Raw genomic sequence first — 15,135 nt, 5'->3', positions numbered from 1 at the left:
ATTTTTTATTATATATATATATTTTACTTTTTTTATTTTTTTTTTTAAAAAAATTATGCTTAAAACGACGTCGTTTTGGGCTGGATATGTGTTGTGATTTTAGGACACAAAACGACATAGTTTTGGGGAAGGGTAAAATGGGTATAAAACATCCAAAACGACGTAGTTTAATGTTAAAGGGGTCCAAAGTGAGAGAAAACTAAAGTTCAAGGGGTCTAAGTGAGAGCTTTAGAAATTCAGGGAAAGTTTTTCAAATCGGCTGAAACTTCAGGGGAGTTTTCTGAAGTTTCCCCATAAAGAAATCACGAAACATTTATTGAAGACAACTCTGATGCTTTGCTGGGACTCTGACTTCCAGTAATGTAATCAGTACGGCTATTATCTGAAGGCATGGCTCTTCAAAAGAGAGAAAAGTGATTGCTTGAAAACGTTTTGGGTCCATATAGGCATATTATGGCCACCCCTTTGCTTATTTTCCTGCCCAAACAGGACTATTGATTATATGTAATGTATAATATTCTCTATATATGCATTGTTTGCTTGCACTCCTGCTCTCCACAGTAGGCAACAGCACCCCGGGTCACCAGAAGAGGAGAAAAAAGTAATAACCAAATCTTACATATAGATAATTAAAAGAAAATACTATATTTTATCAGAGCATAAATTTGGACACTACCAAAATATACTACTAAGACCCCACCTGTTTCCCCAAACAGATCCCAAGCAAATAATATTTTCAGCTGCTCGGGGCCACAATGACAAACACTAGTGGCAATAGTTAAAGGCCACCACTCGCACGGCAACGTGATCTTTGAGGATAATGTCACTATTAACAACAATGATTCAAAACATATGGCTAGGAGTTGGGTAAACCTCGTACTGTAAGAAACAAATCACAGAGAGAGAGAGAGAGAGAGAGAGAGAGAAATGGAAGAACAGCAGGGAGTGTTGACACATGTACTGCTTGCCAAGTTCAAAGAAGGAACACCACCGGACCAGATTGACCAACTCATCAAGGGCTTCGCCAACCTCGTCAATCTCACTGAACCCATGAAGTCCTTCCACTGGTAAGCTCACTCTCTCGATGTTCTGTAACATTTGGTGTCTGCTTATATAACATGTAGCAACTTGTGTATTTCCATTAGATCCACACGGTTGACACCCCCAGCAACACTAGTGCCAATTGTTTGGTAGATAAGCGAGCAGATTGCATCACACATGCTAAGTTGATAGATATTTGGGCAGAGCCCGGAAGATCGATCTTTGTTGGATTGGGAGGATTAAATTTCAAAACCCACAAACAGAAAGACAGATTTTTTGTGTGTCTTTGAGTGAAAAAAGAAGTGTTTAGACCCCAAGGCAATTTACAAACAATTATGTAGCAATAACTTGTTTATGTCCATCAAATTTTTGGACCGTGTTCGAGAAATAGAGCTAACTCAAAAAGCGCGTTTAAAGCTTTTGCAAAAAGTGCGTTTTAGTTATTTTTAGAGTAAAAAAAGTCAAATAAGTACTTTTGAAATTTTTTATCAAACATGTCCGTTTTCGTTTGAAACAACTTTTTATGTACTAAAAATACTTTGCTATTTGTTTGAGATTGCGTTTGAGAAATAGAAATTTTAATTCAAAAAGAACTTTTGAGCAAAAGCTTCATTCTTAAGCTTTTGCTAAAAGTATTTTTTTTTAGACCCCTCAAACGCAATTCCAAATAGGCTCTAACGCAATCCGAAATAGGCTTTTAGAGCTCTTACCCAGTCTTATTTTGACACAAATATGGTGAATTTTATTCACTGAAACACTGGTTTAACTTGGTAGATTTTAAATTTGTGCCTCTTTTCAATCTAACAGGGGCAAGGATATAAGCATTGAAAACCTGCATCAGGGCTTCACTCATGTGTTTGAATCTTCCTTTGAGAGTGCAGAAGGGCTTGCAGAGTATATAGCTCATCCTGCCCATATTGAATTTGCAAACTTGTTCCTTCCCCACTTGGAGAAATTCGTTGTGATTGACTACAAACCCACCATTGTTCGTATCTGAATTGATATGGCAGGGCATCGCACTATCTCAGATCCTGCTATGCTGCCTTTCGATGAAACTATGGTATGCATAAGGTTTAAAACCAGTTCTATCTCATTGAAAGGCATTGATGAACTCTTCCATTGTGTTATATCTTAGTAATGCCCCTGGGAAATGCCATTGTTTAATATGAAATAAGAATCAATGGACTCCTTGTATATGTCTCAATATTGATGCTAGTGAGGTTGTCTAAATAGGCTATTGATTATCATAAATATATCATATAATAATGCTATTCTTCACGTGCAAGTCTTATTGACTAATATGACATCTTTTAAGTGAATTACAATGTCAATTATTTAAAAAAAAAAAACTAGAATGTAAATCACTTAAAATACGTCATATCAGTCGCAGTGATAAATGGGTATAAAGTGAGTGTGTTTGATATTACGATTTTGCATACCAAAAATGCGATTTAAACTAAATTGTAGAAAATGTATCATTTGGGAGTATGTTTTTAATTAAATTGCGATTTACAAATGTAAAAAAATATGTGTTTTTAATCGCAGGCAAAAGAGTGTTTTAAAAAACATACGACTTTAAAGGTTAAATTGTAATCTTAAATTGCAAATTACGATTTTACCATATACTTAATTATACTTTTAAAAATCACATTATCAAATTATTTTGAAATCGAAAAATCAAACGAACTCTAATATAGAGGCTTCGTACGCACAAACACTTGAAAAACATCTTAATTTACGATGAAATGTGTCACCGAAACGGACCTGGTATCTTACCATGGACCTCAAATATATGTCCCCATAAAACTAATCAGAAGCCAAATCCATAATAAGCTACTGGGAATGAAACTACATTTAATCCATATGGTCTCAAGGTGTTACATATACAGATACTTAAAAAGAAAAATTACATTGGACGAGAGCAGAAATTTGGACATGACCAAAAACTACATTTCTTGTCTTCACTGGCCTTTGCTCTACTTTGCCATGACAGTTTCTTGGTTCCTTTGGATCTCTATAGTTGTTATCCCCTTTTTGTTTATGGAGATCTTCAAATTCAAATGCGATGTTCTTTGTGCTTCATTATCGAGTACCTCACTCACCGAACATCACAATAGTGCTCATTTTGGGTAGCGCCGCTATCAGTGCTCTCCCCTTCTTATTGTGGTTCTCAAATTTGTTTGTTTATGTAGTAGATATTGTTTCAGGCAAATCCACCTCTATCCTACCCCTTCAAACTAGTATTTTATGGGGCCTATTTTTGGTCAGTGAGCCAATAATCTTATAGACTAGGCTATTAATTTGGCCCATTCCTAATAAATTTTAATTTTTTTTTTGGGTACCAGTCTAATATGAATGGAAAAACATTTAGTTAATGGTCAAGATCTCTCTAAAGAGATCCTTGGGAGCTATAAATGAGACATATGTCCCATTAATATAACTAATAATAAAATATTATTTATATTTTAAAAATAATTAAATAATAAAATAATAAAAAATTAAGGAGTGACTGACCTACCATAAGGGGTGGACGGTCACCCTAATTGGGCTTGAGGGTGGTTTGGTTACCTACAAGGGCCAAATTAAAAAAAAAAAAAAAAATTGGCCCTTGAGGGTGGCTGAACCACCCCCAAGCCACCTGGTCTGGGGTGGCCGAAGCCACCCCTAGGCACAACCAGGGTGACCGGCCACCTCCTACGGCAGGCCAACCATCCCTTTATTTTTTAAAATTCTTATTATTTAATTATTTTTAAAATATAATTAATATTTAATTATTATTTATATTAATAAGACAATGTCTCATTTATGACCCCATAAAAATCTGACCATTAATTGGATATTCTCCGGTTCAAATTAAACCGGAAAAAATCAGGTTCCCTGTTTTAATTGCACTGAAATCGAGCATCAAAGCTGATGGCATTTATTTCGCTTGAGAGTCTGAAACAGAAACCACACCACATTGTGGACCTATGGAAAAGCCCATCCTATCACGACCATCTTAACTGGGCTTATGTGCCGGCTCAGGTTGATTATTGTTTCTTGGGCCGTTCTTGGGCTGTTCCAAAAAGTGGCCGTCTGAATAGAATCCATGGCCCGACCCAGAAAGCGACGTAACCGAAGTACTAGTAGTAAGCAAAGCTGGGAGCCCTAAATAGCTCGATCGATGAACTCTGAAGTCTTCAATGGCTACGACGAACGGACTCGACGCATCAGGTACCTGTTAAGCTTTAAGCGTTTATATAATTAAGTGTTTTTTCTTCTTGGGATTTAATATTTCATTACGAAATTCCCGATCTGCAATCAATTAGCGTCAGGCTCCGTTTGTTTCCTTGGAAACTTTTTTTCCCGGGAAAATCTGAAGTTTTTTAAAGTGTTTATTATATTCGTGGCGTTCATAGTGTTTGGGCACTCTCTTTCAGTTGCCTTCCTCGTGAATTAATGAGGCACATTGAAGGTTTTCCACAGCGTTTCAAATCAAAGGTTTTTTCTTCTTTATGTTTGACTTGAAAGGAGCCTTGTTCAGCAGGTGTCACTGGTTTGTACTAAAAGACTAAGGCGTTATTCGGAAATTTGTGCCTGCTTATCCCGGCTAGCCAAAGCTGCGTGACCCAAAATTTGTGCCTTTTGAGTTCGATCCTCTAGGTGTTTGCCGCCTATTGCGTGTTTGAGCACTTTTTTTTTTTTTTTGGTTCTTGGTTTTTGTTTTGGCTATTGGGACTTGTTATCTTGTTGGAGCAGGTTGGTCAATGCTGTACGTTCATCTTCCTGGGTTTTCCATATCTTATACTTGCTATTAGCCTAATCTAAAAGACTTAGAGAGAGTTAATTAATGTCTCTTTGGAGATATCCAATATAATTGGAACAATAAAGAGTAGATAGACGAAAGGATTGGAGAGTTATTGGTGTTGTTATTGTTTTTTAGCTAAAGAAAATGCATTTTACGTTGCATTAGTTCCTTGGAGTATTTTACTTTAGGAGAAGATTTCTTACAGGACCTTGTGGATCATTGTTGTTTGGTTTATGCTCTCGAGTCTGCGGCTTATTATATGTTGGTTTATTTTCAGTGGATTGTGAAAGATGATTGGTGTTCTCTTTAGAGTTCGTCCCGAAATTAGCTTAGGTTGGGTAAAGGAGGAATGAAACTTAGTTATTTTGCTACATAGTGGAGGCACATCCTGGACTAGTCAATTCACTATCTTTCTTTCTTAGTTCTAGTGAAGTGGCCGTGGTTGGATCACGTTGGAATAGGGGCACCTAGACAGTTATTACCTAGAGTCAATTCACTCTCCAGCCTTTTTTTTTCCTCCCCAAACTGCGGTTAATCCTACACCCCCAATGGTTTAACTGCTTGCCTCCTCCTTTGTTTCTATCAAGACTGGACATATTATGATCCAATGATACATAACCATTTTTAATTGAGTAGTTGTCCTTGTTAGACCTGCTGTCGTCTTGGGATTTTTAGAAAGAAAATGGCATACTTCATTCTCATCCAAAATCTTCATTTCATAGAGTTTTATCATCAGAATAATTAATTCTGGAGTCCAATCATGCACATTATGGATGCGTTATTTGGCTTCCTACCTCAGTAGCTGGTTGTACTTTGTTTTCAGGTACTGTAAATGAGATCAATGGGTTATCAAATGAGTCTGTGAAAGAAACTGATCCCATTTCAAACTCCAAGGCAAAACCAGAAGAAAATGGTGAGGACATATGATTCTTTATTCTTCAGAATTTCTTCTTCTTGTTCCAATTCTTGTATTGTTCTTGAGACTATGCTTAGCACTGTGGTAGCAAAAAGGGCTCTTTCTTGAAACAAAAGGGTTAATGTTCTAATTTCGTTCTGCTAGAAATTAAAGCTCGGGTAGATGCCATGTGGGAGCAAATGAATAAAGGCGTACCTAATAAGACGCCCAAAATTTTATCAAACAAGCATAGTTCGACTGTGAATAAAAAATCAAAGAATTCATCGAAGGTGAGAATTTTATTTTCTGATCCATTTGTGATGGAACTGTTAAGACAGTTTTCAAAAAATGGAAATTACTTATACACTAGTTGGCTAGAAATTATTTATTTATTTCTTTTTGCTTGATTTTATTTCATAGAATTGGATGGCGTATCTGGGCGTGGCACCAAAGAATAAAGGATCTCTTGGACAACATGTACTGCAGAAGGAACCTAGTGTCATGCAGGATAGCACCAGTGATGAGGCCAAGAGACTTGCTGCTGCTGCTCTTTCAGCAGTTAAGGATGCTGCAGCTGCTGCAGCAAGCAGGGGGAAAGTTGAGGTAAGCATTTCTTTTACCAATACCCTTCTCATTGGCTTCCTTTGGTGTTCATGTAGCATTGTGTCGTACTGGCTTCATAGTCTTGCCATGGTTTATGTTGATAATATTAAAGTCAACTTTTGCCCAGTAGTCTAGTTCTTAATTTCTTCTACAATCTTTTTTTTTTTTTTTTTAGCAGGCAGACTTTGACACATTACCCATTGGCCTTTTGCTAATTAGCTAGAATCCGCTGGAACCTACTCAAGACTAAATTGCTTATGCGTTAAGATAAATATTTATTTATGCATATTGCTGCATCTTAAATGTGAAATTCTCTCACATGTTGCGGTGGTTGGCAAACCCCAAGCATTGCGGGATCTCTAATTGTGGTGTAAGCCAGCCTTGCGAGTGCTTATAGGGTTTGTTTATGAACAATTTGACAGTAATATTGTTATACATTTTTTTTTCCTTCCACAGATCTCTGAGGTTCGGGACTTTGCAGGTCAAGAAATTGAAGTCAAGAAGCTTGTTGATGCTGATTCAAAGGAGGCTTCTGAAAAAGCTAAAGGTGCTGCACCTTCTGCTGTTGATACTATACTTGAACAAATCAAGAAGAAACAAAAGCTAAGTGTGCTTGACAAGACGAAAAAGGATTGGGGGGAGTTCAAGGACGAAAATAAGGGGTTGGAGGATGAGTTGGATGCTTACAAGAAGAGCTCAAACCAATATTTGGAAAGGGTGTCCTTCTTGCAACGAACAGATTACCGGGAGTTTGAACGGGAGAGAGATGCTCGGTTGGCTCTGCAGGCCAGGAGGAGGCCAGATATGCGTGAGGAGCCATGACAGCATGAGACTTGAACTTCTCCCTCGTTGATGGTTTGTACTCTTGCCTTGTAAAAAATTGCGAAGAGAAAGATGGTGGAGAGTTGCTAATAATTTTTATGAAGGTCTTTGTTTTCAAAGAGGAAAGAAGAAGGCCTTCGATATTGTTGGTGCCTTGGTGGGGGGATATGTTGCGTTTGCATAAGGTGCGTAGGTTTATAAACCCTCAACAGGTATTGGGATTTCCTATTATAGGATCTTTCCGAGGACAGAATAATAGGCTTTTATTGAACATCAGCAATGTATTTGTCCTCTTATTCAATTTTTATTTGGTGGGATTGTAGGTCCCCTACTGAGCAGGGTGACAAAAGGCAGGTTTTCTTACGGTTCGATTGTGGAAATTGTGCAAAATCCAGTAAAAAACCAAAATTTTGGCAAGACGTGTTTAATGTCATTCTCCTACACATTTCTTGTTAATTTTTATGTTTTTTTTTTTAAAAAAAAAAATTCACTATTGAATCTTTGATGCTCACATAAGATGAACAAGAGATGTGTAGGAAAATAAAACTAAACATTTTTCTTTCGGCAAAATGGCTGGATGTTAAATTTGTCATTAGTGGTGTGGAAAGTGTGCTACACATATTCTGATTGCACACTCTCTCATGTGGCAAGAAAAATTACAATTAAACAAAATAAAAAATATAAGTATATGTAGCATGTTAATTTTTATTGTCACGTGAGTGAACACTAGAATATATGTAGCATTTCTCATAAGAAAAAAATGCCGGAAAGCCAAGCAATCACATCCACAAACAAGACAACTATCCACTACCCTGCTTCCTCTCTGTGTCTCATACGATGAGCAAGCCTATTGAAATAAGACAGGAATCCGTTTTCTTTTCTTAGACATAAAACTAAAACGTACATCCAACAGATAAAATCGAAGAACAGCACTTGACACTCAGCCGATTGGTGAATAAAAAAGAAAGAGGAAAGTCTAAGCAAGCCACGCATTCAAGCATTCGTGCGAAGGAAAAACAGATAATACACAGGCATATCAATGCATTCATATTCATATGCATCTATGTGTCTCATGATAAGACAAAATAAAGGTAACATCCAAAAAACTAGTCATAGACTGTAATGAGCCATTAGCTCAACATAACCCTCTTATGTTGTTATTAAAACACAAATGAGAAAAGCACAAAGTTATTTTGTCAATGTAGCCCAAGCGAAAGGATAACATCACATTTCTATTTTCAGAGATTTGATCTGCTTCCATGAGTGGATGAACAAGAAAATGGAAAGCTTTCACAAGTTATTCCAAAACTCTTTAAAACAAAAATGAAATGAAAGTAATAATAATCAACTTTCTAGATGTGAATGGGCTTGTCATAAGTGGCCATGGCAGCTTCCTTCAGTGCCTCACTCATTGTTGGATGTGCATGGCAAACACGTGCTATATCCTCACTCGCTGCATCGTACTGCAAGGCTATTGCTGCCTCATGAATGAGCTCTCCAGCATTGGATGCCATAATATGGACTCCCAATATCTTGTCTGTCTCCTTCTCAGCAATTATCTTGACCAACCCTTCCGCAGTATCAATGGCCTTGGCCCTGCTATTTGCCATGAAAGGGAACTTTCCAACACGGTATTCAACACCAAGTGTCTTCACCTGCTCCTCAGTCTTTCCAACAGATGCAACCTCAGGAGATGTGTAGACGACCCCAGGGACCTTGTCATAGTCCACATGGCCTGTCTTACCGGCTATAAACTCTACACAAGCAACCCCATCTTCTTCTGCCTTGTGGGCTAACATTGGCCCTGGAATTACGTCGCCAATTGCAAAAACTCCTGGCACATTTGATTCAAATCTTTCATTGACTAAAATCCGTCCAATCTTATCTGTTTCCACTCCTAGTTTCTCCAGCCCAAGTCCAGCAGTGTATGGAGATCTGCCGGCTGAGACAAGAACAACATCAGCTTCAAGTGTGGTCATGTCACCACCAGCTGCTGGTTCAAGGGTCAGCTTCACACCATCTCCAGAAGTGTCAACTCCTACCACCTTAGTCTTGAGCATGAATTTCATTCCTTGCTTCTCAAGAGAACGCTGAAATTGCTTACGGATTTCCCCATCCATGCTTGGGACAATATCTGGGGCAAACTCTACAACAGCTACCTCAGAGCCAAGGCGGAGCCAGACTGAGCCCATCTCTAGGCCAATGTAGCCTGCTCCAATGACCACCAGTTTCTTTGGGATTTCGGACAAAGCTAAAGCTCCTGTCGATGATACAATTCTCTTCTCATCAATTGTAATCCCAGGTAAGGATTTGACATCAGAACCAGTGGCAATTATGATATTCTTGCCCTTAACAATGGTGTTATCACCGTCAACGGTGTCCACAGAGACTTCAGAGGGGGAAATGAGCTTGCCATAGCCTTTGACATAGGTCACCTTGTTCTTCTTGAATAGGCCTTCAATACCTCGAGTAAGATTAGAGACGGCTTTATCCTTTTGGCCCATCATAGCAGGTAAATCAATCTCAACAGAAGAAAACTTCACTCCATGGTTGGCAAATGCATGCTTAGCTTCATGATACATGTGGGAGGAATGCAGAAGTGCCTGAACCCAAGAACATAAGATATAAGAAGATAAAAATCTCATATGCAGTACTATCCACAATTTGATGGAGGACACAGGCATGTAGTTATTAACTGAAACAATCAACATACAAGATCAAACTTATGACCTTACAGTCAACACTTTGTTTTAGATGGAAAGAGATGCCATTTGGTCCAGAGACCATTGGCAGGTAGTCATACTTTTATCTTCGAAGGATTTCTTTTCAACCTTTTTCTTTTTTTTTAAGAGCAAAAAAGTTTTATTTACCCAGGAGAGAAGAATACAGACCTCCCTACTGGACAGTAAGTAACTTGGATAATCTGACTAAATAAAGGCCTGCCAACTGGGCAATAAGTAATATTGATAATCCAATTTCCATGGAACAAACTAGTAGCGTGATTAGTTTAAGTACTTCAATTTGGTTGAATGATGAGGAACTGTTTCGTTGCTCTGCAATATGGGGTGCAACCACACAGGACATCATCAATTTGCTGTAAAAAACACGACGAGGATCCCAGTTATACAGGAAACTCAAATGAGACGGGACATTAAGAATTCTCACACACCCATTTCTCATAATTCACACTTGTAGACAGTCATGAATATTGTGGAAACACCTTATCTTAGCAGAGCTCTCATGCCAAATCAACTCACTTGCACAATTTGTATAAAAATTAGTTGTGCAGTAGATTTGATTACATGAGTAGGCTATCTTATGGATCATACTCATCCCTCTTAGGAGGCATAAAAATATTGGATATAAAAATGGAAAGGAGAAGTTGTTTAATATGCTAAAAAATAATGCCACATAGATGCTCTTCCTTTAACTTAGGCATCCGTCGCCGCTGTTTTCTACTATGCATAAGACCCAGAAACAAAAGCTTCCAAACACTTATTTACTAGAATTATTCGAGGCCAAACAAAAAAAAAAAACTCCTTTTGGAGTACTTTGGCGCATTCAAATGGCAACAATTTCAATACCAAATCAAATCCAATTGAAAATGAATACCATTCTAACACCATCTTCAATCACCTCAAATCCGATATCAATTCACATAATATATATTCTAAACTCAATCAAATAACACGACCATTGTACGCAATTGTAAACAAAGAACAAAACCCTACCTTGGAGGGGATGCAGCCGACGTTGAGGCAGGTGCCGCCGAGGGCCCCACGCTTCTCGATACAGGTGGTCTTGAGGCCCAGCTGGGCGGCCTTGATGGCGGCCACATAGCCGCCGGGCCCACCGCCGATGACGACGACGTCGTTCTCATCGGATCCCGAGGACGCGAACCCCCGGGAGAAGGCGGTGAGCGAGTGGGAGTATCTGAACACTTCCGGGCTTGAGTTCGAGAGGTTCCTCGAGAGCAGATACGCCTTCCGTCTCGCAAAGCTTGCCATAGCCATTTCCTTCTCTCTTTCGATCAAACAACCCTGCTCCTCGGCTCTGGTCTGCTTTTTGGGTCTACAATATTATATACTCATGCGGCTGTTGAAGACAAATAGAGACTAGAAAATATGGTACTAGGCTAATCTGTGGTGCGCGTATTGTTCAGACAAGTGAGATGCAATCTCAGCCGTTGGCTTTTAGATCACGCGACAGAGAAAGTTGGCCTTTACTCTTTTTATTTTTTATTTTGTTATACATAGTCTAAATAGTAGATATTGAGCTAATGATTCTTGGATGCTGGCTATTTTTGACTTTTCAGTGAGTTAATAACAGTCAAGGAAATTCATCATTCAATCTGGATCGTTGATAAAAATAATTTGGAAAATAAAAGTGGGAATCTAAGCCATTGGAGCCAACAATGGTGGTTTGGATGTTAATTGGTGAGGGGGCAATCAGGGGGATTGGAGGTTATGTGGGCGTGAAGCAGGATAACAGTCCTATCCACTTCATCTTCATGTATGTATGTATAAATCATAGAAAATGGTGGCCTCACATGCCTTACCATCATCAGCATTTGGATGTTTGGTGGAGGACGACGATTACGATTGGGGCTCCCCTAAACGTGTGAGGTTATTGTGGGCTGAGGATTTTTGTTATCTCCCGAACTTGAATGGGTTAGAGTGATATCCATCCATACAAAATGGGCAATCCAAAAGCAACCTAACCTCCACTTGATAGTGCTAATAATCTATAATCACACCTACATATAAAAGCATGATTGAGAGAAGAACCGATATATATGATTCAACAAGGTAACACAATCAACCACACTCTTTACCACATTATCAAAAATTATGTGAAACCAATATTGATTCAAATTGCATTCACAGGAGGCAAAGGAATGTTGTTTTACAGAATCTCCTAAATACCAAGGTAATAGTGAATGCATATCACATCAAATATGGTAGCCACAGCAAACATGGCTTCCAATGGAGAGGTTAACCTAAATTCTCTTCTAAACCCCTACAAAACTGCTGGCCGATTTTTCTAAACTATCTGAAACGGCCAAAAACAGATAAAAATCCTTTCTCGTTAGAACTATCAGTAAATAAAATGATTTCTGACATTCAGTTGCCTTCAAGCAAGCTTTGCAGTCTGCGTCGGGCCTCGTCAGATAGACTACACCTCCACCTTCGCCTCTGAGTACATGACTCAACACGATCACGATTAGGGGAAGAGAAGCAGATAACAATCACAGTGACATTATCAGATGTATTTAGGCGTAAGGCTTCTGCGACTAGTTCCCTGGCACACTGCTGTGGATCATCATGCCTCCTCAACCCTCGGCGGACAAAGCTGACAGCAAACTGGCTAGACATCACATCCCAGATCCCATCACAACCAATAATCAGGAATTCATCTTCCTCGGTTAACAGGACCTGTTGAAAATCTGGCTCAGCAATGAGAGGTGACGCAGAACCAAGTGGTGACTTCAAGTCCCAGTCTCCAAGGGCTCGGGTGACACTGAGATCATTGAGATACCCATCATTAATAATACCACCTAACTCTACAACTCGCCTCTGTTCTGGTAAATAAGAAGGCTTATGATCCTGAGACATCTCAAATGCTTCTCCTTTCCGGCAGAGTACTGCTCGACAATCACCGACATTTGCAACCAGTAAATTACTTCCAAGTACTAATGCAGTTAGTGCTGTTGTTCCACAGGAACTGCTGACACTGTGTTCATCAGCTAAGGCACGGTCTGCCCGTAAAAATGATTTTCGATGAGAATTCTCCAACTCTTTCAGAAAGATAGCATCAACATCAGATGTATGTGGCAAATCAGCATCCTCAAAAAATAATTTCATTGCATTTCTCTTGATATAAGCAGCTGCATCAGGCCCTCTATGACCATCAAATACTGCATAAAAAGCACTTGGCATGGAACACCCCAAGAAGGAACCCATGTGGGCCGATAGGTCATCGATTTGAATGTGTTCATCATCCATGGTTTCCCGTGGTCCAATGTCAGCATAGCTACCAGAACGAATATTTGGTGCAAACTTTGCAGCAGAAGACTCTATAGTGGCATCTTTAACGGCATCCAAGCAACCCACAACCTGATTAAAGAAGTACAAAGGTAAGTCAACGTCCAGAGATATCTACTTAATACATTCTAAGGCAATTGTCCAAAAAAATTAAAAGAGATAAAAAGAACAAAACTTTTAACAAGGAAGCATAGAGAATATAATAGATACCCACTATAAACGCCAATTAACTGACAACATAAATTGAACTGATAAAATTCAGATTGCCACATAAACCCCAATACAATTTAACAAAAATCGAGAACCAGAAACCTCATCATGATTCAAATCAAGAATCTTGCAGATTAAAAAAAAAGAAGAAGAAGTTTTAGCGCTATAACTATGGCAGACCACAAAGGAAACCAAGAATTTGAAACTTTTTCTGCACTTATTTCAATTGATTGCTTCATTGACCCAGAAAAACTTTGAAACTCCAAGATCGAGATATATAATACAGCTTCTAATAGTAACCCCAATAAAAACTATAACAGCAATAAATCTTGCCTCAACTTTATACCAGCACAAACCCAGGGTTTCAATAATAGTTATTAAATGACCCCACCCAATCATCAAACCACAAAAACTTTGGAACTCCAAGATCGAGGTATATAATACAGCTTCTGATTGTACAACAGCAATAAATCTTGCCTAAACTTTAATAGGAATTAAATGACCCCAAAATAAACAAACCCACGAAAACCATAACTCAAAACTAACTTGGTCAATCCTATACATACAACCTCATTGAACTCTGTATCACCACAAATCCAGGGTTTCAATGAAAGGAATTAAATTACCTCAAATAAACAAACCCCAAGAAAACTACAAAATTAAAACCAGAATAATTTACTCAATCCTACCCATACAACCTCATTGAATTCTGCACAAATACAAATCTAGGGTTTCAATGTTAGAATTTAAATGACCTCAAAAAATAAACAAACCCCAAGAAAACCATATCATAAAAACCAGAACCCAAAAATAAATTATTCAATCCTATACAAACAACCTCATTGAACTCTGTACCACCACAAATCTAGGGTTTTCTTAGGGTCCATTTATACGAATCAAGAAACCCCAAGAAAACCCAAATATCAAAATCAGAGTTCAAAAATAATTCATACAATCCTAAACTTATAACCTCATTCAAGAAAACCAAAAAAAAAGATATCGGCTGACCTACCGAATCGGAGCGAGGGAAATCGTCGGAGACCGGTTCCGAGACGCGAGGCTCGTGAAAGATCGGCGACGAATGGGATGGCGCCACGTCTACGGGAAGGTTGTGGTCTTGGGTAGTGGTGGCCACGCACAGATGGTACTTCACGTCCAGCATCGGAAGGCTCTGCTTGCAGATAATCTCGGCCTCCGTCATCATATTCTGGCTCACGATCATCTCTAACGGCGTCGTATTGCTGGCTTCTTCACTCTTTGCTTAAGGTTTTGGGATTGGATTAATGGATTCAGATAATTTGAATTGAGAGCGAATTAAGGGCTTTGTGTTTGTTGAATTCTCAAAAACCGTGTGCGAGAGAGAGAGAGAGAGAGAGAGAGAGAGAGTCTGGAGACAATATGGAAATATGTTTATGCGCATGTGCTGGGTTTGTTTTGGTTTTAAAGGGTAATTGATTGGGGGTAGTGGAGACTGGCTGAGCCGGTACCACAGCTTCTGGTGACTGACACGTGTTACCTTGTTTGCCAATTTACCAATTTGCCCTTCCCTTCTTCTTTCGGTTTTACTTGGCGGCGCTGCTGACTTGGGACTTAGTATTTCCTTTCCTCTTAGAAACGGGAGTGGTTTTGTTGCTTCCACGGTCGAGTTCCTCCTCAAGCATGTTATTCCTTAATTATCAAGAAAAAAAAAAAAAAAAAAATAGAGGCATGTTGTTGAAGACTCTATTAAAAAT

At 38.8% G+C, this 15,135-nt stretch overlaps 4 protein-coding genes across 4 annotated transcripts; 2 read left to right on the top strand and 2 right to left on the bottom strand.

The window, feature by feature from the left end:
* Positions 1-846: 846 nt before the first annotated feature.
* Positions 847-2,237, top strand: LOC132167020 (stress-response A/B barrel domain-containing protein HS1-like). The gene is made up of 2 exons (XM_059577911.1): positions 847-1,067; positions 1,849-2,237. Exons 1-2 carry the CDS (start codon positions 928-930, stop codon positions 2,036-2,038), a joined length of 330 nt encoding a protein of 109 aa, XP_059433894.1. The 5' UTR covers positions 847-927; the 3' UTR covers positions 2,039-2,237.
* Positions 2,238-4,223: 1,986 nt separating this feature from the next.
* On the top strand, positions 4,224-7,511 carry LOC132176496 (uncharacterized). Its single transcript, XM_059588764.1, has 5 exons — positions 4,224-4,254; positions 5,652-5,741; positions 5,889-6,013; positions 6,144-6,326; positions 6,783-7,511. Exons 1-5 carry the CDS (start codon positions 4,224-4,226, stop codon positions 7,146-7,148), a joined length of 795 nt encoding a protein of 264 aa, XP_059444747.1. The 3' UTR covers positions 7,149-7,511.
* A 750-nt stretch (positions 7,512-8,261) lies between these two features.
* LOC132162791 (dihydrolipoyl dehydrogenase, mitochondrial) lies at positions 8,262-11,248 on the bottom strand. The gene is made up of 2 exons (XM_059573021.1): positions 10,880-11,248; positions 8,262-9,751 (listed from the first exon to the last, which is right to left on the bottom strand). Exons 1-2 carry the CDS (start codon positions 11,159-11,161, stop codon positions 8,501-8,503), a joined length of 1,533 nt encoding a protein of 510 aa, XP_059429004.1. The 5' UTR covers positions 11,162-11,248; the 3' UTR covers positions 8,262-8,500.
* Positions 11,249-12,032: 784 nt separating this feature from the next.
* On the bottom strand, positions 12,033-14,819 carry LOC132167859 (probable protein phosphatase 2C 47). The gene is made up of 2 exons (XM_059578895.1): positions 14,415-14,819; positions 12,033-13,264 (listed from the first exon to the last, which is right to left on the bottom strand). The coding sequence occupies exons 1-2, from the start codon at positions 14,622-14,624 to the stop codon at positions 12,272-12,274; spliced, it is 1,203 nt and encodes a 400-aa protein (XP_059434878.1). The 5' UTR covers positions 14,625-14,819; the 3' UTR covers positions 12,033-12,271.
* Between the last annotated feature and the right edge of the window lie 316 nt (positions 14,820-15,135).

Source organism: Corylus avellana, chromosome ca1 (genome assembly GCF_901000735.1).
Source record: "Corylus avellana chromosome ca1, CavTom2PMs-1.0".
Taxonomy (NCBI): Eukaryota; Viridiplantae; Streptophyta; class Magnoliopsida; order Fagales; family Betulaceae; genus Corylus; species Corylus avellana.
Note: the sequence above shows the minus strand (reverse complement) of the source record. Positions and strands in the feature narration are given on the sequence as shown.

Excerpts from the sequence above, each read along its gene's own strand:
- LOC132167859 (XM_059578895.1), bottom strand. The coding sequence starts at position 14,624 with ATGATCGTGAGCCAGAATATGATGACGGAGGCCGAGATTATCTGCAAG. Across the intron at positions 13,265-14,414 it reads ATTTCCCTCGCTCCGATTCG|GTTGTGGGTTGCTTGGATGC; the intron begins GTAGGTCAGCCG and ends TTCTTTAATCAG.
- LOC132167020 (XM_059577911.1), top strand. The coding sequence starts at position 928 with ATGGAAGAACAGCAGGGAGTGTTGACACATGTACTGCTTGCCAAGTTC. Across the intron at positions 1,068-1,848 it reads CCCATGAAGTCCTTCCACTG|GGGCAAGGATATAAGCATTG; the intron begins GTAAGCTCACTC and ends TCAATCTAACAG.
- LOC132176496 (XM_059588764.1), top strand. The coding sequence starts at position 4,224 with ATGGCTACGACGAACGGACTCGACGCATCAG. Across the intron at positions 4,255-5,651 it reads GAACGGACTCGACGCATCAG|GTACTGTAAATGAGATCAAT; the intron begins GTACCTGTTAAG and ends CTTTGTTTTCAG. Across the intron at positions 6,014-6,143 it reads AATCAAAGAATTCATCGAAG|AATTGGATGGCGTATCTGGG; the intron begins GTGAGAATTTTA and ends TTTATTTCATAG.
- LOC132162791 (XM_059573021.1), bottom strand. The coding sequence starts at position 11,161 with ATGGCTATGGCAAGCTTTGCGAGACGGAAGGCGTATCTGCTCTCGAGG. Across the intron at positions 9,752-10,879 it reads TCGGCTGCATCCCCTCCAAG|GCACTTCTGCATTCCTCCCA; the intron begins GTAGGGTTTTGT and ends TCTTGGGTTCAG.